This window comes from Alosa alosa, chromosome 10 (genome assembly GCF_017589495.1).
Source record: "Alosa alosa isolate M-15738 ecotype Scorff River chromosome 10, AALO_Geno_1.1, whole genome shotgun sequence".
Classification (NCBI taxonomy): Eukaryota; Metazoa; Chordata; class Actinopteri; order Clupeiformes; family Clupeidae; genus Alosa; species Alosa alosa.
This window is the reverse complement of record NC_063198.1, coordinates 27281382-27306762: the sequence shown is the minus strand read 5'-3', so window position 1 is coordinate 27306762 and position 25381 is coordinate 27281382. Positions and strand designations below refer to the sequence as shown.

General features: G+C 49.7%; 1 protein-coding gene across 1 annotated transcript in view; it reads left to right on the top strand.

The window, feature by feature from the left end:
* Positions 1 to 25381, top strand: part of plxna1b (plexin A1b) — a 184648-nt gene that overhangs the window by 10677 nt on the left and 148590 nt on the right. The window contains 1 exon segment of the mRNA XM_048254798.1: positions 23526 to 24923. Coding sequence (XP_048110755.1) covers positions 23748 to 24923 — 1176 coding nt within the window. The 5' untranslated portion in view covers positions 23526 to 23747.

The following is a 25381-nucleotide window of genomic DNA, read 5'->3' as shown; positions in this document are numbered from 1 at the left end:
CATGTCTCCTCCTCGCTCCTGCTCTGGGGCATGTGTCTCCTCCTCGCTCCTGCTCTGGGGCATGTCTCCTCCTCGCTCCTGCTCTGGGGCATGTGTCTCCTCCTCGCCTCCTGCTCTGGGGCATGTCTCTCCTCCTCCTCCTGCTCTGGGGCATGTCTCTCCTCCTCCTCCTGCTCTGGGGCATGTCTCTCCTCCTCACTCCTGCTCTGGGGCATGTCTCTCCTCCTCACTCCTGCTCTGGGGCATGTCTCCTCCTCACTCCTGCTCTGGGGCATGTCTCCTCCTCACTCCTGCTCTGGGGCATGTCTCCTCCTCACTCCTGCTCTGGGGCATGTCTCCTCCTCACTCCTGCTCTGGGGCATGTCTCTCCTCCTCACTCCTGCTCTGGGGCATGTCTCTCCTCCTCACTCCTGCTCTGGGGCATGTCTCTCCTCCTCCTCCTGCTCTGGGGCATGTCTCTCCTCCTCACTCCTGCTCTGGGGCATGTCTCTCCTCCTCCTCCTGCTCTGGGGCATGTCTCTCCTCCTCCTCCTGCTCTGGGGCATGTCTCTCCTCCTCACTCCTGCTCTGGGGCATGTCTCTCCTCCTCACTCCTGCTCTGGGGCATGTCTCCTCCTCGCTCCTGCTCTGGGGCATGTCTCCCTCTCGCTCCTGCACTGGGGCATGTGTCTCCTCCTCGCTCCTGCTCTGGGGCATGTGTCTCCCCCCCCTCGCTCCTGCTCTGGGGCATGTCTCTCCTCCTCACTCCTGCTCTGGGGCATGTGTCTCCTCCTCGCTCCTGCTCTGGGGCATGTCTCCTCCTCGCTCCTGCTCTGGGGCATGTGTCTCCTCCTCGCCTCCTGCTCTGGGGCATGTCTCTCCTCCTCACTCCTGCTCTGGGGCATGTCTCCTCCTCACTCCTGCTCTGGGGCATGTGTCTCCTCCTCGCCTCCTGCTCTGGGGCGGGGCATGTCCCTCCGCTCCTGCACTGGGGCATGTGTCTCCTCCTCATACTCCTGCTCTGGGGCATGTGTCTCCCCCCCCTCGCTCCTGCTCTGGGCATGTCTCTCCCTCCTCCACTCCTGCTCTGGGGCATGTGTCTCCTCCTCGCTCCTGCTCTGGGGCATGTCTCTCCTCCTCACTCCTGCTCTGGGGCATGTGTCTCCTCCTCGCTCCTGCTCTGGGGCATGTCTCTCCTCCTCACTCCTGCTCTGGGGCATGTCTCTCCTCCTCGCTCCTGCACTGGGCTGCTCTGGGTTTTGAGTTAGCCGATTGAGGCGGAGGGGGGCTTGTGACACGCTGAACGTTAGCGGGCTAATTCCTTTAGCAGAGCTTGGCTTCGGAGCAGCAGGAGTTCCGCTGCCTGGGCTCGGTGAGGCCACCCTCCCCTCCTCGCCCCTCCCCCGCACCCCCACGGCCCCCTGGGTAGTCGAAGCGGGGCTGCTGGGGGAATAATACCCCCAGGGCCAGACAACGCGGGAACTCTCGTGACACCAGCTTTGGGAGACTGCCCTGGGGGAAGGGTGTGTGTGTGTGTGTGTCTGTGTTTGGTTAAGCATGTGTGAGGTAGTATATGTGACTCTGTGTGATTAAGTTCAGATTGAAAGGCTCCTTCTTTCATCAAGGATAATCTAGCCATTACAATGGTCACTAGACATTATAATTCCATGAAATGTTTCTGACATGGCCTCGCACAAGACGTTTAATGTTTTATTCACCACAAAAAATCCAGTTAGTGGTTCCTTTAAAACGGTTGGGGCATGACCAGAGACAGACTTTCATTGATATTAGAAAGCTCTGCTATTATTTAACATTTGTCATCAAGTGACCCTTGCCTTTAAATGGGGCATATATTCCCTCTGACATCTTTTGAAGCTTAAGAAAGGCTGGAACTGGTTTGGAGAGTATGTCAAACCTATTAGAAACGTGGCCAATTTCTCTTCTTACATTTTTTTAACCATTTTCCATGCACAGTGGGACATTATGGCAGATATTATGGTCAGTCTGCTCCTCCTTTGGGCCTCCTGAGGTTGCTTAAAGGACAATGACAGTTTAAGCTTGACCTGTGAACTGGTCTATCTGGCACATGGCCCAGTGGAGTGACCTGCGTAGAGGGGGAGGGGGACGAGCTTTAGAGCCCACACCTCTAACATTAGAGCACCAGTTGTGCTTCAGGCTGACCCTGTGCCCTGCCCCCCCCCAAACCCCCCTTCATATCTGAATGGATTAATCCCTAGCCAGGCTTGGACACTGTGGATGGGGACGTACCAGGTGATTGAAAAGGAGTCGGGTCAGAGGTTTGGGCTTTTCATTTCACTCAGGGCCCTTTTGAGAAGATGAAGTGGATTTTTTTTAATCTTTCATGGACGTTGCCCCTAGTACGTTGCAGATATCCAAACGATCGGCCCATATGGCCACTGGAAACTGTGTCTAGCCAACCGCTTTGGCTTCCGAAAAGCTCCCTCAGCCGTTTGATTCCAAGCTGATTCATGAGTTAAAGCCTTTTGTTACATCAGCACGCCAATCAAATGAGGTGTGAAATGTGTCGGTTGTGTGGGTTGGATTGGATACCAGTAATTCTGGTGGAACACCTTCCTTCCTCCCCCCTTCCCACTCTTTCTCTCTTCCCACTCTTTCTCTCTTCCCTCTTGCATTCTCTCTCTCCCTGCCTTACGGTCTTCACACCTCATCCTCTTGCTCCCGGCCCTCAGTCCACTGGCATTCCTTTCTCTTGTTTCTCTTCCATATTTGGATTATATTCCTTCTCTCCTACCCCTCCGTCTCCTTTTCCCTTCCTCTCTTCCTCTCCTCCTCTCCTCTCCTCTCCTCTCCGCTGCTCTCATCTGTCTTCTCTGTGTCCTTGGGAGTTACTCTCTCACGCCGTGCGAATGGAATGCTGCTGGACTGGACTGGTAGCTTGCTTTAGATCCATCTGTGTCAGTGCCCTCCTGGGTTCCTGTCCCTGTATGTCAGCTGTTGCAAATCGTCCAGGGCCAGCAACCCCCCCAAACACACACACACACACACACACACGAAACGGGGATTGTGGTGACTGACGCGGCCCTTTTGTTCCCATTCAGTTAGGGGTCCAAGAGTGTTTGTCCACCCAACCTCTAACACCTACCCCCCCAACACACACACACACACACACACACACTCCAGTTTACCTGCTGGAGTCTGGAGCTGATCCGCTGACAGTAGTCTTCGCGGGGGCAGGTTTAATCAGGGATCTTCCCTTGGCAAGCATATTGGCAGCACTTTTTTTTTATTTTGACTACAGTGGTGGGACTGGTTTGGTGAGGTTCCGCCAATAATCTAATTCCTCCTCTTTCTCTCTCTCCCTCTCTCTCTCACAAACATGCACGCTCACACACACACGCTCACACAAACAAACACACACAAATTGGTGGTTACACAACGCAGCCAACTGCTAAAGAGGGATTTGGCTAACACACATGACTGAGGCCCTACAAAGACTGAAGGGTTGGTGTAAAAAGTGCACCTGGATTACCCTCCTCTCCACCATCACCTCCTCAAATAGCCCAAGCTGTACTCCTCTTTTCACAGGTAATACTTTAAGACGCTCCCTAATCTAGCTGTTACTTTGGTGGGTGTTGTGGAAGAGGAGTTCTCTCTGAAGGGAGCATTGAAGATGTAACTGCCCAGAGAAAGCGTAGGCATTTAATGGCTGCTCTGGTTCCTGGCTGGGCCCCAGTCATTTAAGGAGGGGTTGTGTGACTAAACAAAATAAAACTCCTGCATCTGTTGTCCTATTTCCATATAGATCATGCAGCCAGCCATGTGTTTCTTTAACATGCTTTTGTTCCTTTATATGTTGGAATTAGGGCTGTCAATCGATTAAAAAAATTAATCAAATTAATTACATACTCTGTGATTAATTAATCTAAATTAATAGCATATATAATTTTTGCTGTGAAAGTATTTTAAATATTTAAATTCAAATGAATCATTGAATAATCAGCATTAGTGACATTAAAGTTCAAAAACTCTTATTATTATTTTCAATGTTCAAATAATGGCCATAATAATCTATGATATGACCTAATATGCTGAGGAAATAAATTCAAAAGTGCTTCAGGAAGAAGTTTTTTTTCACATACAAGGCATTTCAGGCCACAGATATAACCTAATGGACACAGTGAAAATAAATTAACACTCCCCTCAATGTCAACTCTATTTCTTTGCATTGATGTGCGACTTTAGAGTTGATGAACTCCGGTAATATGCAAATTACTTGCTGCAGAGGACTTTATTTTAATCAACACTTGATTTTTATCAACACTGTAAATGTTCCAATCAATGATCTAGGCAGCACATTTTCTTCTCTATCCTTCATTTTACAGTCTAATGGTTACTGACTAGAACGGCTCGGGGTCAAAGGTCATACGGAATCGATTAATCTGCACTATTTTCAGTTCAGTTATTATATCAGTTATTTTTTCTCAAATTAATTAATCGAAATTAATCAGTTATTTTGACAGCCCTAGTTGGAATACATCCTTGGTTTCTGTCTACCAGATCAGGGGAGATACACATTCCAGATGATTCTATTTGCCGCGTGCGTGCGTGCGTGCGTGCGTGTCTGTGTCTGTCTATGGTCAGACTGCATTTATTAGTCCTGTCGGCCAAAGAATCGTCCCCTTGTTTGAAAAGATCCGCAGTCCAAACTGCAGGGATGTGACCTCTGTCTCTTGGCAGAGATGCTCAGTCCTGTTGGCCCAGCGTGGGCCTAACTGCCCTGGTTCTGTGGCCCAGGGGACAGGGGGGATGGGGAGGCCGGGGTCTGGAGCTCTTGGCTCAGACGGCCGCTGCTTGGCGTGTCCCTGCTGAGCGTCCTGCTGGTCCGCAGGCGTCCGCCCATGACGGGAGTTAGCCTGGTCTGTCCTGTCCTCTCGCAGATCAAAGATGGCACTCCGCCGCCTCTCTGTCAGGATGGGAGGAAAAGATGCTTTTTCTTTTAAAAGTGAGCTCCACCCATTCTGCTGAAGCCAAGAGAGGAGGGAGAACAATTGTGGTGCAGGAGGAGGGGGGGGGTGAAGTAAGAGGGGGAATGAAAGGGGGAATGAGAGGGGAGGGAAAAAGGAAGACCCAGGACTTTGGCAATGACTTCTGAGAGACCACAGACAGCTGATTAGTTTAGTATGGTTCATATCTGTGTGACTATGTGTATGTGCGTGTGTGTGTACTGTATGTATGTGCAGAAATCTTGAGGCCTGTGTATGTTTCACTCCATGGTCTTAAGCACTCCTAAACATTCGTGTAATGTGTGTGTCTTGGCGATGCGTGTCTTGTGTGTCGCGTGTCTTGCGTGAAATGGCATTATGAAGCGTGTGTGTGTGCGTGGCTATTATTGTGGTATTATGTGTAATGCCTTAATAATATTATTGTGTGTGTGTGTGTATTATTATTAATGCTGGCAGCGTATTATTGTGTTATTAATGTTCTGGCGTGTGTGCGTTAATGCGTGTCGCGTCTTAGCGTCTCGCGTGTGTCTTGGCGATAATGTCTTGTAGCGGTAATATTATTATTAATGGCGTGTGTGTGTGTGTGTGTGTGTGTGTGTGTGTGTGTGTGTCTTGGCAGCGTGTGTGTGTGTGTCTTGGCGTGTGCGTGTGTGTGTGTGTGTGTGTGTGTGTGTGTGTGTGTGTGTGTGGGTGCAGCTAGCCCAGGCTGTGTCAGTAAAAGCTGTACGTGAGCATGAAGGAGATGTGAAGCCAGCATGGCGCGAGAGTGCCGGATGAGTCCAACTTTAATCAAAGCCCGCCGAGAGCCAAACAGATGTGCGCTTCAAAATCACAATCCACTCTGATGAAGATTTCCAGGAATTAGGAGGGAGTTTTTGTTTGATTGGAACCACAGAGGATTGGGACTGTGGCAACCTCCCTCTCCCAGCACAGTAAAAAGGAGAGAGAGAGAGAGAGAGAGAGATAGCGAGACCGTAAGAGAGATAAAGAAAGATTAAGTCAGAAAAAAGGGTCCAAAAAACATTAATTGGCTCCAGCATCTGTCTCCTCTTCTTAAAAGCTCACTATCCACCTAGCGTCCTCTGGTGAGTTTTGCTCCTGCGCTCTCCACTCTAGGTGTTCCTGCTGACCAAGCGGGGGCCGCTGCCGGCCCTCCCTGTGAACATGGAGTGGGAAGTCGGCGCTGTTTTATTATGTATGAGCCGTGTCTGAAGGTGTGGGCAGAGACGATTGATAAAGGATCTTTGGTGTGGGGGATGGGTAATGGACTCATGCCTCCGTGTGGCCTTCACGTCCAGACGCACCTCTACGTCCAGACGCACCTCTACGTCCAGACACACCTCTACGTCCAGACACAGAGCACATGACTGGAAATGCTCATTTCACCCAGCTGCCACCTTCTCTGGCAAAGAGACAAAGCAAACAAAGAAACGTGGAAGGCCATTTGCAGAGCTGACTGGACGTCTCCTGTCCAAGGGCCTGAAGATCAAGTGTGTACAAGCCCAGAATTAGATAGATAGATAGATAGATAGATAGATAGATAGATAGATACTTTATTGATCCTCAAGGGGAAATTCAAGGAATTTATGATATGAATTATAAATGTCATTCTGGCTGGCTCGGCTGCCTCTCCTGTGCCCACATGCTGTGTGTGTGTGTGTGTGTGTGTGTGTGTGTGTGTGTGTGTGTGTGTGTGTGTGTGTGTGTGTCTGTCTCTGTCTGTCTGTCTGTCTGTCTGTGTCTGTCTGTCTGTCTGTCTGTCTGTCTGTCTGTGTAGTTGTTTTTACATTTTCAACATGATTTGACACTTTTGGCTGCACACAATAGGTCAGATCACAGTGGGCCGTCTGTGGGGCTATAATGGGACGGTGGCGCTAACGGTAGCGGTTAGCATAGTGGTGGGCTCCAGGTCTGCGCACCATCACTAATGGAAATGGCAGGGCTGAGTGGGGGTGCGCCCCGCCGCGCCGCGCTGTGCTGTGCTGTGCTGTGCTGCCAGCAATCACGGCAAATGTCACCGGTGAGGCCCCAATCACACACGCATGCTCTGATTGGCCCAGGGGCACTTGATGAGATGGTGGGAGCAATGAATACACACGCTTTGCAAGTCTGTAGGAAAGAGAGGAAGAGAGAGAGAGGGGTTGAGAGAGAGGAGAGAAAGGGAGGGAATGAAAGCCATGAAAAACAATAATAACAGCAATAATGATGGTCTGTCCGCAGCCCATGAAATGATTTGGTACCCGCTAACCAAGACTAACTGATGTGTTGGAGCTACACTGATTCCAATTTCCTGTCCAGTCGTTCATCAGCAACTGTATTCCTAGAGCCAAAATGGCTGACTTACAGGAAAACCCACTATGACTTCTTAGCCCCATAGACATGCCAAAGAGAAGTCATTCAAGCAGAAGAATTTGCTGAGGTTGAGCAGGGAAGTGTGTGTGCGTGTGCGTGTGCGAGAGAGAAAGTGACAGCTCTATCGGAGCTGTGGGGAAGTGTGTCTGGGTGCTGGCACCTTTGTCTATGCTAAGGTCAGGAGTGTCTCTGCCTGCCACAGTCATGACGACTGTTTGGGTTTGTGGAGAGAGAGAGGGGGGCACAGATAGGGAGAGCAATAGAGATGGAAAGAGGAGAGGAAAACCTAGAGAGAGAGAGAGAGAAAAAGAGCAATAGAGATGGAAAGAGGAGAGAAAAGAGAGAGAGAGAGAGAGAGAGAGCAATAGAGATGAGAGAGAGAGAGAGAGAGAGAGAGAGAGAAAGAGATGCAGAGAGAGAGCTGATGCTAACCTGCTGGCTCAGCTCTATGTGGTGTTGTCAGGTTTGGGCCTGGAGAGGAGGGGAGAGAGAGAGCAGTTGATACTTCCTGTCAGAGTGTGTGTGTGTGTGTGTGTGTGTTTGTCGGGGGATCAGGCTGCAAAGGTGCTGAGTGGCTCTCTGGAGATAACTTCCTCTGCCAGCATCCTGTGTGTGTGTGTATATATATGTGTATTTGCAACTTTATCTCTCTCTCAAACAAACACACACACACGCATTCACACATTCACACACTCACCCACAAAACTGCATACCACATATCCAGACTTTTTCTCAGCCCCAATAGCAGTGCTTGTCACCTCCCTGCTAATAGATTATTGAAAGGCCTGCTGGGAAGCGTGTGTGTTTGTGTTTGTGTGTGTGTGCTGGAACTAAGAGGTGACTCTATTTTCTTACAGTTGCAGACTGATGGGTTGATACATTTTCATTGAGTGCGGTATCGATGGTTTCCTACAGGAAGTTTAGCTGCTCTCACTGCCAGCTGGGATTGATTGGTGATGTCTGTTGTTAGTGGTCAGAGACCTGTCCTCCTGCTGCCTCAGGCTATTCTGTTTTACCTGAGTTCTGTGTGTGTGTGTGTGTGTGTGTGTGTGTGTGTGTGTGTGTGTGTGTGTGTGTGTGTGTGTGTGTGTGTGTGTGTGTGTGTGTGTGTGTGTAGCTCTTTCAGGGTAGATGCTGCTCTTTCCTCACAGGGAAAACTCATCTGCAGATCCTTTGCTAGATGTATCTAAGAGATTATATTTAACTTCTTATGAGGGCCTCCTCATTCAACTGTGTGTGTGTGTGTGTGTGTGTCCGTGAGTGTAGAGACATTCATTTCTGGCCTCACGTAAACTCCCAGCCATGGACAATACTATCAGGATGCAAGATCAGATATTTGGGTGCATGGTTTTGCATGTGTTCCACTTGTGTGTGTTTTTTTTTTTTGCAGATCCTTGTCATTACAGGTTGCGAAGCATGAGAAGTACCAAGTCTTGTTGTAAGCTCTCAAGTGCCATTCTTTGTTGCCATCTGAGACACACTGGAGAACAATATCAGCAGGGATGCACAGCACACAGCAAAACAATACAACTGTGTGTGCGTGTGCACTTATGAGTATGTGCTAAAACAACACACAGTAAAAGTGCACAGTTTATGTTTGTTTGTAAGTGGCAGTCAAATGTGTCGTGTCAGATTATGAGTCAGTATGTAGAAACTCTCAAGAACAGGTGTGTTTGTGTGTGTGCTTGTGTGTGTGTGTGTGTGTGTGTGTGTGTGTGTGTGTGTGTGTGTGTGTGTGTGTGTGTGTGTGGCGTGTGTGCGTGTGTGTGTGTGTGTGTGCGCGCGCGTGTGTGAGAGAGAGAGACAGAGAGAGAGTGGGATTTCGCCTTAGGGAAGTGCTATTGGGAGACCTGTCTGTTCCTATGTATGGCACAGCCATAGTAATTAGAGGTTGGTTTGTTTTGGTGTCTATGTCCAGACCTGTCAGCCGATGAGTGTGTATGTGAGAGAGAGAGAGTGTGTGTGTGTGTGCGGGAGGTGTGTTGCTTGTTCTTGTGGTTAGAGGATGAGGCACCGGTAGAACCAGTAAGACTGATCAGATGGGACCGCCTGTTTGCTCTGCACCATCTTTCTCTCTCTCTCTCTTTCTCTCTCCCCCCTCTCTCTCTCTCTCTCTCTCTCTCTCCCTCTCTCTCCCCTCTCCCTCTCCCTCTCTCTCTCTCCCCTTATCTTGAGGTTTCCAACAATACCTGGCTTTTGCATATAGAAAATGTGCGTGTGCATTTATGTTGCTTCACCACTTCAAAAGCCACTTACCGGTATGTTATTCACACTGCCGCAGCGTTGTATGAGGAATGTAGTGAGGTACACACACACACACACACACACATTCACATTCACACACACTCACACACATTCACATTCACACACACTCGTACCCTGGGAGGTCACCCTGTCATAACTCCCTTAAGGCCCAGAAAGTTGTGTGTGTGTGTGTGTGAGAGCGAGAGCGAGAGAGAGAGAGAGAGAGAGAGTAAAGAAGAGAAAGTGTGTGCCAGAGGTAGAGTGTGTGTGTGTATGAGGGAGAGAGTGAGAGTGTGTTTGTGGAGAGAGCAGTTAATCAAAGCCATACTAGCTGCTGGCTCCGGTTAGCAGCAGGCAGACAGGCAGGCAGGCAGGCAGACAGCTGGAATGCATGCCCACACACCACCAGAGTAAACTCTCTATGGGTACTATGGGTATGAGCCAGAGCAGGCCCCCAAACTACATTACCCAGAATCCCCAAGGGGAAAAGGACCACCACCACATGACAGCTGTCTGAAAGCTTCTAGGATACATTTTGGGTTTCCTGTAAATATTGTGTATATTTATGTCTGCTCAGACATACAATGCTGTGTTTGTGTTTGTGTGTGTGTGTGTGTGTGTGTGTGTGTGTGTGTGTGTGTGTGTGTGTGTGTGTTTATGGGTGAGAGACAGAAAGAGAATGTTCTAGTGCTGGAAATGAATACAGTTCTTCTCCCATAGTGATGCCCTCCACATCTGTGAGTGTGTATCTCTCCGCCATCTGATCCGTCCGCCGGGACCCTCCAGTCAAATCAGAGACTCCTGGCACCCTGCCTCTTGTGTGCTGCCCTCCCCCATCCCAAAACTTGCACCCTGCCTCTTGTGTGCTGCCCTCCCCCATCCCAAAACTTGCACCCTGCCTCTTGTGTGCTGCCCCCCCATCCCAAAACTTGCACCCTGCCTCTTGTGTGCTGCCCCCCCCCCCCCCCCCCGCCTAATCAACACCTGCTGAGCAGAGACCGGAGCAGCGGAGAGTGGCGAAGTTTCAGCACAGTTGAGCTTTTGGCAACGCGAGGAGAAAAATGCACAAAAATCTCCCTCAACGCGCGAGAAAACGGCAATTCAATTACGAGGTTTAATTTGTGTTTCACATGCAAATGTACCCTTTCTGCAAATGAGCATGCAAAACAGAGAGAGATGGATGAATATTTCCTGGCCACGTCTTCGGGTCTTAGTCATTATCGTGGCATAATCACGCCAGGGCCCCCAGAACGCGCACACAGCCAGGGGAAAACGTAACAATCCGACGGCAAAGGTCACGGCAGCGACGGAACACTGCCCCGACGGAACACTGCCCCGGACACACCGTGGCACATCGCTTGGAAAAACGCCCGTTTTTCCCACATGGGTTCACCTCCGACATCGCCAGACCTTCAGGCTGAAGCAAAAAAAAAAGCGAAAATTCAAATCAACTCTCATCATCGCACAACAAACTTAATGGAGAGAGGGATGAGAAATAAAGGGCAAGAAAAGAATAGATTAAGGAAGGAAGGAAGGAAATGGGAGACATGAATAAAGAGATGTAGCCTATTGAGAGAGAGAGAGAGAGAGAGGGGGTCGAATACACAAGCACACACACTGACACACTAACTCTAACTGTATAAAGTGGGCCTTTTTCTAAGATCCATGGGTGATCATCCTCCATATCCTTACCTTTTCACCAACACCTTCATAACATGTTCCATCAGATGGATGTAAAACTGAATTTCTTAAATAAATAATTAAATATGAAATGAAATCATTTTTTAATATTATTATTTTTTTATCATTATTAAGACTGATACGTTTTGACTGCTATCATTGGCCATCAACCTGAGACCTCCTGTCCAGTCAAACCCCTTCCTCTGCCTCCCTTCCTGGTCAGCTTCACAGGGAGCCCAGCCCAGAGCCCAGTCTCGATCTGACCCAAAACCTATCAGCGAATGTCATCGCGTCCGGCAGCCTCCTTCACGGCGCCGGATCAAAGCGACTCCGGTGCGGATGCGGGGCTTTTAAAGCCCAGCTGTGCCCGGGGCTCTGGTCGGCGCTGCGGTTAGTTTTAAAGGCTGTTCTGGAGCCGCGCTGGCCCGCTCCAAACCTCGCCGAGGCCTGTGGTGGCTCCCAGCGCTCGTGGGTCTGGACCGGATCCCTGGATGTGGGCTCGGCTTCTGCTTCTGCCCAGCGCAGCGCCCAGAGAACCTGCAGAGACTGCGAGGGGGAGAGGGAGAGGGGGAGAAAGAGAGGGGGAGAGGGAGAGGGGGGAGGAAAGAGAGAGGGGGAGAGGGAGAGGGGGAGAAAGAGAGGGGAGAGGGAGAGAGGGAGAAAGAGAGGGGGAGAGAGAGGGAGGGGGAGAGAGAGGGAGCATCACAGGAAAGGATGGATGGATGGAGGGATGGATGGATGACTGCACTATATTGGGATATGTCATGGTCTGTAAAGTGTAGATGTATTCATGATGTGCCTTGTGAGTGAATGTCATTGTGTGTGTGTGTGTGTGTGTATTAATGTCTGTGTGTATGTAGTCTTTTGATGTATCTAGATGTAGAAGTTTCTGGATACTCAAGCTGTGTGTGTGTGTGTGTGTGTTACAATTTTGTCTGGCCTTCGTCTATACTGTGTGATTGTATATCTGACTGTATGTGTGGTTATACTACACGTGGCACAGGACAGCTGTGTGTGTGTGTGTGTGTGTGTGTGTGTGTGTGTGTGGCAGTTTTTGTGGGCTGGCAGTTTTGCCCTGTGACTTGTGGTGTGGATGGTAAGTGGCCCTTGCCTCAGAGAGCTGGTCTGTCCCGTTTTTCCTCTTCCCCTCTTTTCTCTCTTCCCCTCTTTTCTCTCTTCCCCTCTTTTCTCTCTTCCTCTCCCTCTCCTTTCTTGTCTGCTTCCCTCCCTCCTTTAACTGTTTTTCTCTCTATCTGTTGTTTTGTTCCCCCTCTCCCTCTCTCTCCTGATCTCCCCTCTCCTCCCTCTCTCTCCTGATCTCCTGCTCTCCTCCCTCTCCTCCCTCTCTCTCCTGCTTTCCCCTCTCCTCCCTCTCTCTCCCTCTCTCTCCTGCTCTCCCCTGCTGTCTCCTGCTCTCCCCTCTCCTCCCTCTCTCTCCTGCTCTCCTCCCTCTCCTCCCTCTCCTCCCTCTCTCTCCTGCTCTCCTCTCCTCCCTCTCTCTCTCTTGTCCGCCCCTGCATTCCTGTCACTCAACGTTCCTTTTCTTCTTTAATTCCTTTATCGGCCACTCCCCCGATCATTCCTTTCTTCTTCCCTTTATGGGATCAGGTTTCTGTCTGAGCTGTGTTGCTATCTCTCCTCCTCCTCCTCCTCCTCCTCTCCTCTTCCCTGGCTCTCTCTGACTGGACGTTATGTTGACACTGGCTGCGTAATTATAGAGTCTGGAACTTCACTGGTGCCCACAATATTCTCCCACTTTCTCTGTCTATGTCTCTCTCTCTGTCTCTCTCTGTCTCTCGCTCTGTCTTTTATTTTATCTCTCTCTGGCCATTTCATTCCAGTGTTGTTGCTCTTTTACTGGTGACAGGAATTTTCATCTTCAGTTGTTGTCTCTCTGTGATCTGTCCAGTGCTCCTTCACTGGGCCTCACCCTAGTCCAGTGTTTCCCTAAGGAGCCCAGAGTTGCAGCCAGCGGGGGCGTGGGCTGAGAGGGGCAAGAGTGAAACTGCTAGTTTCTACATTGGAAGAGTGTCAAACTGCTAGTTTTTACAATTAAAGAGTGTCAAACTGCTAGTTTCTACATTGGAAGAGTGTCAAACTGCTAGTTTTTACAATTAAAGAGTGTCAAACTGCTAGTTTCTACATTGGAAGAGTTCCATAAGTGTGTAAGAGCAGGTCTGTACCAGCTTATGGATATCTGTTTTGGATTCACAGTTCCATGTGGCAGGTGATGTGATATGTGAGTCTCAAGCTTTGCATTGGGTTGTGGTGCTGGGAGAGGAGCGTCTTATTGTCATTGTCAGAAAGAGCCTGCCATGAAAAGTTTAGGCACCTCTGCCCGACACACTGTCTTTCTCTGGCACCGCAGGTTTATCTCTCTTCCACTGTATCTGTGCCCTCCCTCTCTTTTTCTTCCTCTCTGTCTGTGTGCTCACCGAGCCGTGTAGTGGAGTATGATGGGCTTCAGTGGGACTGCGCAGACTGGCCTTGAAAAGCGTAGAGTAGAGGAACGTCCTCTCTCTCTCTCTCTCTCTCTCTCTCGCGCTCTCTCAGCCCAGACTGCCATTTCAGTTGTCTACCCTCCCCCCATCCCACATCTTTGGTCTGTTCTTCTCCTCTCCTCTCCACCTCCTCCTCTTCCTCCTCTCCTCGCTCTTCCCTCCAAATGTGGGTAGCAGGCCGCTTAGCAACAAGCAGCTCGGCGCTCGCTCGCTTGCTCGGTCAGTCCTAATGGAATCCTAAAGCAGGGGGAGGGTGCGGGAGCAACCAAAACAATAAGAAGATGGTTGTTATCCGTGGGCAGGAGGAGGGGGGATAATGGCCGCTGGCCTTCAACATTTGCCCGGTGGTAATTGTGGTATTTAAGGCAGATTAGCAGACCATGTGCTGAAGGCTGGGGGGGTTGCACTCGGCCAAGGAGCTTTTAAAAACACAGTACTACACTGTATAGATCTCCCTCCTCACCCACCTCCCCCTTCTTTATCTCTCTCTTTTTTCTCTCTTCTGTGCTTTACTCATTCACTCACTCCATCTCTCTCTCCCTCTCCCTCTCTCTGTCAATGTGTTTCTCTCCAATTGTCCATTGTGGTCAGTGGCTTTGCATGTGAACATGTGGCGTTTAGCTGTCTGTGTGTGGTGGCCGTGTACATGTGTATGTGTGTGTGTGTGTGTGTGTGTGTAAAATGTAAATGCAAATGCCTGCACATGTTCAAATCCATTAAGCAGTTGTGACACGGAATAAGTAGGAAGCCCTAATCGATATTTCCTCGAAAAAATCTTGTGTGTGTGTATGTGTGTTTGTGTGTCACACATCCGTACTGCATGTGTCAAAATGCTCAGGCCCTCTCCTGTCGGTGAATCCAAGTCAAACGTGCCCTCCCCTAGCGCTGCCACGGAGGCGAGAAGGGCAGTGGGCCTGTGTGTGTGTGTGTGTGTGTGTGTGTGTGTGCTCAGATATGGGCGTGATAGGGCGATGGGACCGTCGTTGAGTAATGTATGGCCCAGAGATGTAATCTTATTTACTGTAGAGTCTGTGGCTCCGTGCAAAACGCTAGAGTCCTAATGCATCAGTTAAGCTCTGAGCCACATCTCACTTATGTCCCTAATGCTGTGTGTGTGTGTGTGTGTGTGTGTGTGTGTGTGTGTGCAGGGGGTAATGGAACCAGACCTGGACTACAGATAAGCAGTAGAATGCTAATCAATGGTCAGTGCCATTTGAGGACCCAACTCTGTGTGTGGGGAGAGGGTAGTGTGTGTGATGCACAGAGAGAGAAATATGAGTGTGTACTCCGTGGGTGCGGCGGAGTGTATTTACATTAGCTAACTGATCAGTGTGCCGATATCTGCCCCAGGGGCCTGTGTTAATGCATGAGGTAACAAAGTTGGCATGGGTGTGTGTGTGAACGCGTGCACATGACTATCGTTTCTGTGTGCCTGGGAACTTGTTTTGCTCTCCTTTTTTTAGTGACAGAAAATGTCATCACACCCTTCGCACACAAGTATCTCTCTCTCTTTCTCTCTCTCTTTCTCTCTCTCAGGAATTCCTCTGAGGAGCACTGTAGACGTGTTGTTGTCAACGAGAATCAGATTCTGCACTCTTCAGCTTCAACCGTTAAAAATTGGACTTTTATTGTACTCGGTGTTCCAAACATGTAGACAAGTTAACTCAATCAGCGGCAAATCTCCTGAAAGAAGTACCCATTTGGTGAGGAGAAAGAAACCCTCTATTGGAAACTTCACCACTTTCTGGGGTGTTGTCTCTCAGATTCTTCCTCACACAGTCACTCCCTGTTTCACTCACATAATTTGGTACCGTCCTCTCTCTCCCTCATCCACTCATTCTCTCTCTCTCTCTCTCTCTCTCTCACTCTTTCTCTCTCCCTCATACACTTATTCTTTCTCTTTCTCTCTCTGTCCTCTACAGGCTCACATCCCTTCTTTTCTCTTTTCTTCTTTCTCCCTCCCTTCCTCCCTTCCTTCCACATTCGTTCTAGCATCACATGTTTTGAATTTGGTCCGCTGATGCTGGCGATAGTGTGTGTGTGTGTCTGTGTCTTTGTCTTTAGCAGAAAACCAGTTCTGCCCTGTGCGTTGCCTGAGTTGAACTGAGCACACTGCTGTCGCTGCTGCTGGACACTCCTAGATAAACTATGGCATTGCGCACTGAGCTGGGCCTCTCCCTCTCTCTCTGCGCATCAAGCCCGTATTCTTCTGAAAGTCACACGGCCACAAAGGACGTTTTCTTTGCGGTTCAAGTCTGTGCCGACCGATCGCGTTGCCCCCGTGAATAAGCACATTCAGTGATTATGCAGATTGTATTTTGATTTAGATAATGATATTATAGATATTTTTGGGAGCAGCTGGCCAGATATTCTTTCTGTCCCCCGGCTGCTCCAGCCACACACACTTTTCTGCATTGACTCACACGAAATCTAATCCAAAAGCAACAGAAGGGGGATTAATCCACGTAAACAGTTAAGGCTTTGTGTTATGACAATGAGCCTATGATTGGACTTTTGTTAGTTTGCTGTCATTCCGCCTCCTTGTTGGCTCAGACTTGTTCGGCAAAATGTTTCAAATTCTTTCATAAATGTCGTCCTCTCACTATTGCTGTTGAAGCCAGTTGTTCAATCTTCCTATCTACTCTCTCACCTCTAACATTCAGACTTTTCCACGTTTAACCTTTCAAACCATCGACCCGAATGAGACGGTTTTGTTATGATCCTGTTGTGCTGGTGTTTTAAAGGCATAAAGTTCAGCTGGTTAATTGGAAGGCCTGTTTATGGCCAAATAATAACAATGATGATCATACGAAGCAGTCCATGAATCTTCAAGGCCCTGTCCTTTAACAGCTTTCTCCTTGAAATGTCTCCTCTTCGCCATCAAAACTGTTACAGCCTCCAGTTTGCTTTTACGAGGCTGTTTTGGTGAAGGTCTGGCATCTGTGGAGGGAGGTGACACATAGGTCGTGTAACTTTGAGTGGAGGGGTGGATTGGTGTGGGGGGTTGGTGGCGGTGGTGCAGCCTATAATCTCATCAAAGTGCAGGCATTTTGCCCAGTGAGTTTTTGGGAACTACGCCCGGCTCATAGTCAGACATCACAAGCACAAGACGGCAAAAAACGGAGCACTGTGTGTACGCCTAGTCACATCTGACTGTCCTTCAGTCTGCAGTCTCTAAAGCATCTCATTTCCCTGCCACCTACTAGACTGTATGTCTGAGCATTGCCCTCTGCTAGCCTTTGGCCCCGCCCCCTCTAATGCCCCCTCCTCTCGCACGGAAGCTTTGGTCCAGATAAGAAGCCTCCCGGGCACCTCCAGATTACGCGTAAACCCACAATCACTTAATCTTTGCATGCGATCGTCTGGCTGCTCTGGCAGGCTTGCTCTCTGTTATAGCTCCGCTGCCTTGACCCATGATGTGTCCTTCGCCATGTGCTGCTCATTCACGGCGCGCTGCTGTGCCAGTGCCAGTCCTGTGCCCCATGCCGCGGGCCTGATGGGACTGGGATGGCACCTCTCATTGTTCGCTCCGCGCCTCGCCGTGCCCTGACCACCCTCTGTGCGTCCTTGGCCAGGGTCGTCCGGCACGGAGCACACGGTGGCCCTGCAGAAAGGGAGAGCATGGGAGCGATCTGTGGAGTGATCACATGCCATGCGTATGAGAGCCCCACACATGGGCATGGCACACACACACACACACACACACACACACACACACACACACACACACACACATCCACATTCACACTCCATGTGAGAGATGTGCCGTCTGTCATACGATAATCCTGTTTACCGCTGAAACCACAAGTGTAAAGCAGGAGGAGGAATCCGCGTGTGTGTGTGTGTGTGTGTGTGTGTGTGTGTGTGTGTGTGTGTGTGTGTGTGTGTGTGTGTGTGTGTGTGTGTGTGTGTGTGTGTGTGTGTGTGTGTGTGTGTGTGTGTGCATGTGTGTGTGTGTGTGTGTGTGTACATGTGCTTGTGTGTGTGTGTGTGTGTGTACATGTGCTTGTGTGTGTGTACGTGTGTGTGTGTTTGAGTGGAGCAGAAGGGAGAGGGGATTTTGTGCAATGCAAATGCTCTCCCTTGGTCTGAGGGGTGAATTCATGGAGTGGCAGCTGTCAAAGTTTTCAGCACACACACACACAAGTACACACACACACATATTGGAGGGGCAGCTGTCGCATAGTTCAAAACACACACATGGTCCCTGTCAGTACTCCACTGGGATAGCCTGTTTGGCAGAGGGGGAGGAGAGAGGGATCCGGGCTGGCTTCTGACCGCAGCACAGGGCTGGACTCTGCTCTGCTTGCAGGCCCCGGCAACAGCCAACTGGGCCTCAGTCGGTCAGCCAGTCAGTCAACAGCCACACAACAGCCAAAAGGATTGTGTTTCGTGCAGTACTATACAGTGCTGTGCAGTCATGGAGTTGTGTTGTCAATGGTAACACTGATAAATGCACTGTGTGTATAGCGCAGCACTGAAATGGCTTTAAAAGTTCATGCTTCACATTGCCCCCCACACACACACACACACAGACACCCACACACACACACCGACAGCGGGGTGCTCCGGTTGAGTGGAGGTGTTGTGTTTGTGCGATGTTGTCTAGCCGAGTGAGGTCCCCTGTGGGCCGCTGCAGAGGTTCTGCCTCTGGAGATCGTTATCATCCACCCAGTGTGCATGTTTAATTAGCCCCTTAACGAACTACTCAACCCCCCCCCCACCCCACCCCGCTCTGATAAAACTTCCTGTTTACTCCTGAGCAGCTTCCTGAGTGGCCCAAGTCTATACCATTGCAGCCACGTGTGTGTGTGTGTGTGTGTGTGTGTGTGTGTGTGTGTGTTTGTGTTTGCATTTGCATTTAATCGTTTGTGTGTAGGAGGTGATGCATGGCGTCAGCTTACAAGTGCTTTAAGTGCAGAGTGCGGTGAGTCGTCGGCCCGCCTTTGAGTTTTTGGATAAGTGTATGTGTGTGTGTGTTTGTGTGAGAGTGTGTGTGTTTGTGTGAGAGTGTCTCTGTGCTGTGTGCTCTGTGTGTTACATAGCAAGTGAGTGCAGCTCATGGAAGATATGGGTTAAACTCAGAATGTAGGCTAAACTTGGAGTAAGTGCATTAGAGAGTGTGTGTGTGTGTGTGTGTACATGCTTATGTGATCATGCACCACTCTTAATGCCCAGTGATTTCCTGCTGTGTGTGTTGGCTGGGAGTGCATTGTAAAGAAGCTTAATCAGCCTCCTGTTGATCATAAGCTTCTGCTGTGTGTGTGTGTGTGTGTGTGTGTGTGTGTGTGTGTGTGTGTGTGTGTAAAGAGGACCTGACCTGTCTTCCCTGAAGCTTTGATTCATATTCTTTTTTCATCCAATGCAAGGCTGGAGGAGCATTAGTTGATTTGTGAGTATGGGTGTGAGTTTTGCAGGGGGCCTAAGCATTCAGATATTTGTCCCACTGTGTTTGTGGAGGCTAAATTTGTTGATTTGCTTATATTTGGCCATGTTTGTGTGTGTGTGTGTGTCTGTGTGTGTGTTTGTGTTGGAACTGTGAGGTGTCTTGCATGCTGAATCTGCACTGAGGACAGTCACTCTCTCTCTCTCTGTGTGTGTGTGTGTGTGTGTGTGTGTGTGTGTGTGTGTGTGCGCGCTACCAGTGGCCTCTCCATGAGCTGTGTGCTGTAATTGATATGCCACAAGCAATAAATCACCCAGCCACCCCTGCCAGCAACGCCCATTATCTGAGGAGACAGGTTTAGCAGCCTATTCGAAGAGCCCAGGCTCTTTACTCTGTGTGTGTGTGTTTGTTTGTATATGTTTATATATGTGTGAGTGTGTGCTTTGGCTTTAGAAAGAGGTTTATTAAGCCTTTTTTTTAGAAACAGGGAAAAGCAAATGATACAGAACCAGTGGCTGTAAGACGTTCGGCTGTGAGCACAAGTCACCATTGGAGGGTGGTAGTAAATAAATATCCTATATTTTTATAGCAAGGGCTAAACGTGAAGCTATAACCCCTTCTTTTCTCTCCTCTATCCCCCAGCGCCACGCTCATCTTTTTCTATTCAAAAACACGGCCGTCATCACGGTCCTCCGCCGTCACGGTCCAGTCCAGTGCTGCCCGCAGCGATCGCTGCCTGATGACGGAGGCTGGTTCGGAGTTGATGCAATTCTCTCTGGTCCTCGTGCCTGGCCAGCAAGTTACGGGATTTGCAAGTGTGTTGCTCAGGCTTTTTTTTTTTTTTTGATTCTGTGCTCCGGACATGGAAGAGGAAATTGAAATTTTAGAGGCAGAAAAATAAGCAAGAAAGGGATCGGAAAGAAGGGGGGAAATTGGAAAATTGAAAAATTGAAATTGGGAGGAAAGTGCGGGGCTCTGAAACCACCAGGGGTGATGGTGCTGGGGGACTGACAGGGAAGAAAGGGGTGATTGACAATTTTCTCTGCTGTCGGTCAGTCCTGGGAGAGCTTTGCCAAAGTGTAGCATTTGATAATCAGCTCCAGCCCTCCATCAATCCCTGCAGCCCTCCATCCCTCCCTCCTACCCTCCTCTACCTCCCCTCCCATCTCATACCTTCTCTCTCTCTCTCTCTCTCTCCATCTCCCTTGCTCTCTCTCTGTCTCATCACATCTCTGGCCACCAATCTACCAGCACTGCTATCTCTGAGCCAGCAGAGAAAACATTTACACTGCTTACATTGCTTGCCTCTCTCTCTCTCTCTCTCTCTCTCTCTCTCTCTCTCTCTCTCTCTCTCTCTTGCTCTCCCTCTCTCTGTGCCTAATGGCATTCAGCATTGGACACAGTGGCTGCTGCCATATAGCCCATTACTCAGGTACAGAGCCCACTGGAGCTGGAGAAATGCAATTTATTGTGAAATTCATGGTCTGTTACATCAAGTGTTGTCTAGCGAAATGAAGAGAAATTACTGTTGAGGCAACCTTTTGCATGTCTTTCTCTCCTCTCCATCTCTCTCACCCCCCCCCCCCCCCACCAACTCCACGTCTGTAGTTTGAATTGACGTCTGTTCTCGCTGTACAGCAAGACTGCATCATCCTTGCATTGTGTTTGCTCGAATGAGATCTGAGATTCTGTTTAGTAAGGGCCTCACCATTAGAAGAATCTGATGAAGTGCTTTATTTGCCCCTTGGCTCTCGGTGTAACGATTGCTGTGCGGTTTTAACCTCTTTGCAAATAACTTCAAGTACACCCCCAATAAACTCTTCTTCTGCACACGGCAGACTGTAATGTGGTTAGGTATAAACTCTTGGAATTTGTGAAATTGTGAAAGGGTGTACTAATTCATAAGGGTATTATTTGTCAAGTTTATTGCCTATGTGCGTAAACCTGAGCGACAGGCGCAGCCTTAATGAACCTCCCATACTTATTTCACATGACCCCCAAAAAACAAAAACAAAAAAACAGTCAGCTAGCTACTTCTAGCTTCTAGCCTACATTTTCTCTGTATATGTGTTAAGATTTGCCAAGTTCTTTCTGCATTTTCTGCAACAGTTTGTGCGAATATAGCAGTGGGATTGTAGAAAGCCCACATGGCACAGTGCTCCCTGCTTTCTGAGGTCTTTGAAGTGACGACACATCCTGCCTCTGTCCTTGGGGGATTGATTGGCAGATAAGGCAAGCCTTCAATCACCCTTAGAGGAAAGAAAAACAGCTAGGGAGATAAGATGTCGGCTTGGAAAAGAAAAAGATTGGAAAGAAAGAAAGAATAAAAGAAAGGAATGAGGAAAGGCGGGAGAAACATTCCTCATTCCCCTTCCCTTTCTCTCTCAGCTGAGCTTTTTTTTTCTCTCCCCCATTAAAAAAAAACCACCCACCCCATCCCCCAGCTCCGCCACCCTCCCTCCCTCGCAGCGTCTTCTCCTGACACGGGCGGGCCGTAAAACACCCAGGCACAGACGCGCTCACAGTCAAGGTGAACCGAGGAGCTGGCAGACGCTGTCGGCCTTCTGCTTCATCAGCGTTTTCGGGCCAAACGAGACGAGCGTCCTGATCTCATCTGCAACGCTGTCGGGCCGACGAGCTGATGGGCTGCCGCTCGCTCGGGTTGCCGAGACGACGGCGCTAGCACTGTCAACGTCCGACAGCAGCGCAATGAAAACGCTGGCATTAACCTCCCCCCTTTTTGCATAGAGATAAACCAACGCGGTGATAGCTGAGCGTATTACTTCTTTGATGCAGAAATAGACTAGCTAGATAAACTGTGGTTATTACTCTGTACACGGTAAAAAACAGGCATAAAGTGTGGGAAATTGCCTGTTACTCCACAGGCATAGATCTAGATAGGCTTGTCCATTACCACGGATTGAGACTAGTCTGATAAGACAGCATTACCACTACCACAGGAATAATCTTGGCAAGCGGTGTGGGCATGACTCAGGGCTGAGGCCTATCGGTTTTCATTTTTTAACAAGGAATTCAGTCCAAATATTTGTCTCCCCCTGGTCTAAATAATGTTAAACGCTGTAATGGAATCTGCTTTTGGAGCAGCCTGATTAGAATCTTCCAGCGCGCTTTAGAAAGCGACCGGCGGCCTGGTGTGGGCCCATTGTGCTCTCTCCATGTATGGCTACGTGAGCGGCAGTATAGGGCCAGGCTCCTCCTCTGTTCTGCCCATTAGACATGCCTTGGAAGTGGAGAATGAAGGCGAGACGCAGCTTAAACACGGAGACTTTTTTTCCACCGCAGCGCAGACTCAGGAACAGGGGAGATGCCAGAGCTGGAAGTGCGGAATAAGTAGCTTACATCATGGATGCCTTCTCTTGGGTGGGATTGGGAGAGCCAGGCTGACTTTGAATGAGGACAAAAACAGATCGCCATGACCAACATTGATTTGTGACTAAGTGTTTCTTCTTTTTTTTCCATGGGGTGGGTGGGGGTGGCCTTTCCCTGATTTTTTTTTTTTTTTTTGTAGACTAGCTTAGTACTAAAGAAAAGAAAGAAACTGTTTAAATCAGTCCTTTTTGTATCTGCTTCCTGTTTTGATGACGACTGTGTCATTGACTTAGTTTTGGTTAACCGCAGTAGGGCGCCTGGGTAGGCCTCTGGTGTTTAGGAAGTCTGTGATTAAGAGGCACAGGAGACTGACTGCTGCTTACAGCGTCTGAGAGAGAGAGAGAGAGAGAGAGAGAGAGAGAGAACCAGGAGAAGGCATGTAGACAGTCCACTTTAGCATGTGTTGTGTCTGACACGACTTATAATTTACTGAAACCTCTGCCTGCCCTCCCACCACCGCTGGGCAGCCGATGGGTCAGCATGGAAAGGGCCAGTCTTCCTTGCTTCAAAACACAGAGAGCATATTTGAAATATATGGACACTATATATGGGATTCACTTTGGCTTGAAATGTTATGTTACCCTTTTTTAACCCCACAGCAAAAAGGCATTTGGGTGTCTCTTTACTAATACAGTAGCCTTGCTGACTCTTCGGCTCATGATGGACTTGATGTGAAATTATTCAGGAGGTGAGTAGAGTTTGTGTCTGTGTCCGACTCCTTGGGGGAGCTTTTTTCCTCTCTTTTTTTCCTCCGTCCCGTTTGAGCTGAGTGTCTCATCAGTCTAGAGGCGTTGGTCGATCTGTCGGCGTAATTAAACATTGTCATGGCTTCGCTCCCTGCCGTGCGGCCCTTTCAGGTTGAGTCATTCGTTTTGCCCGGGCAGGGATGTCTTCTTAACTCTTATCGACTTTGCGCTTTTAGGCCAGCACCAATGCATAATCAATAAGATGTGTTGCCTGTTGACTCATAATGTGTTTTTTTTTTCTCTTTTTTTGTTTGCTTCGCAGGTCTCCTGACACTCAGTGGCACTGTGGATGATGCGCTGGATGATCACTCATATTGGAGAGGAGAGCACTGACGATCAATAGGAACTATTTCTCTCTCCCTTTCTCCCTACCCCTGTTCAAAAAGCATCCAGACTCGTTCAATTGCACAGGCAGCGGTGACTGTGGTTTTAGGACGGAGTGGGACAGGCGGCCAGCCTTGCCTCGTTTTTGAAGTTTACAGACATGTGGCCTCCCCAGGGGCCAGTGGGTGTGCTTAACCCAGGGAGGATGCTTCTTCTTGGGCTTCTAGTTGTCAGTGTGCCCCAGGGCCAGTCCCGGATGGCCCCGGAGCCTTTCAAGACCTTCTCGCCGTCCGAGTGGGGGCTGACACACCTGGCCATCCACAACAAGACGGGCGAGGTCTACGTAGGTGCGGTCAACTGGATCTTCAAGCTGTCGAGCAACCTGACCAAGCTGCGCAGTCACATGACCGGTCCCGTGGTGGACAACGAGAAGTGCTACCCCCCACCCAGCGTCCAGTCCTGCCCCCACGAACTGGCCCAGACCAGCAACGTCAACAAGCTGCTGCTGGTGGACTACTCCCAGAACCGGCTCATCGCCTGCGGCAGCACCTCTCAGGGCATCTGCCAGTTCCTGCGGCTGGACGACCTCTTCAAGCTTGGCGAGCCGCACCACCGCAAGGAGCACTACCTCTCCAGCGTCTCCGAGTCCGGCACCATGTCCGGGGTCATCATCTCGGACGACTCGGGCAGCAAGCTCTTCATCGGCACGCCCATCGACGGCAAGTCCGAGTACTTTCCTACGCTGTCCAGTCGCAAGCTGATGGCCAACGAGGAGAACGCCGACATGTTCAGCTTCGTCTACCAGGACGAGTTTGTCTCCTCGCAGCTCAAGATCCCCTCGGACACGCTCTCCAAGTTCCCCGCCTTCGACATCTACTACGTCTACGGCTTCAGCAGCGAGCAGTTCGTCTACTACCTGACGCTGCAGCTGGACACGCAGCTGACCTCGCCGGACGCCAGCGGTGAGCAGTTCTTCACCTCCAAGATCGTGCGCCTCTGCGTGGACGACCCCAAGTTCTATTCGTACGTCGAGTTCCCCATTGGCTGCACCAAGGACGGCGTGGAGTACCGCCTCATCCAGGACGCCTACCTCAGCAAGCCCGGCCGACAGCTGGCCAACTCGCTCGGCGTGTCCGAGCAGGAGGACGTCCTGTTCACCATCTTCTCGCAAGGCCAGAAGAACCGCGCCAAGCCGCCCAAAGAGTCCGTACTGTGTCTGTTCACACTGCGCCGCATCAAGGAGAAGATCAAGGAGAGGATCCAGTCGTGCTACCGTGGAGAGGGCAAGCTCTCACTGCCCTGGCTACTCAACAAGGAGCTGGCCTGCATCAACTCGGTAAGTCTTCAAGAGTTCAAGTATTTTGTGTAAAAACTACCTTTTTTGTTGAACACGGTGAATGTTCAGGGCCTCTAGTTTGTCTTTTTCTGTGTCAGTGTTGTCTTTTACTCATGGTAGAATCTCATTATTTCAGTAGAGTGCATTTCTGGAGTGTCACTCCCTCTCTCTTTCTCACTCCCTCTCCCTCTCTTTTTTCTCCCTTTCTCTCTTCCCCCTCTCACTCTCTCTTTCTCCCTCTCACTCCCTCTTTCTCTTCCTCTGTCCTCCTCTTGTTCTCTCAGCTAATTCATTCATTTAGAGAGAATCTTGATCCTTTCTCGTCTGCCACAGGCATCCTCAGGGACCAGAGCTTGGCTGTCATATCCAGTCCCTCCCTTTCTCCCTTTCTCTCTCTCTCTCTCTCTCTCTCTCCCTCTCTCTCTTTTTCTCTCTCCTCCTTTTTCTCCCTCCACCCC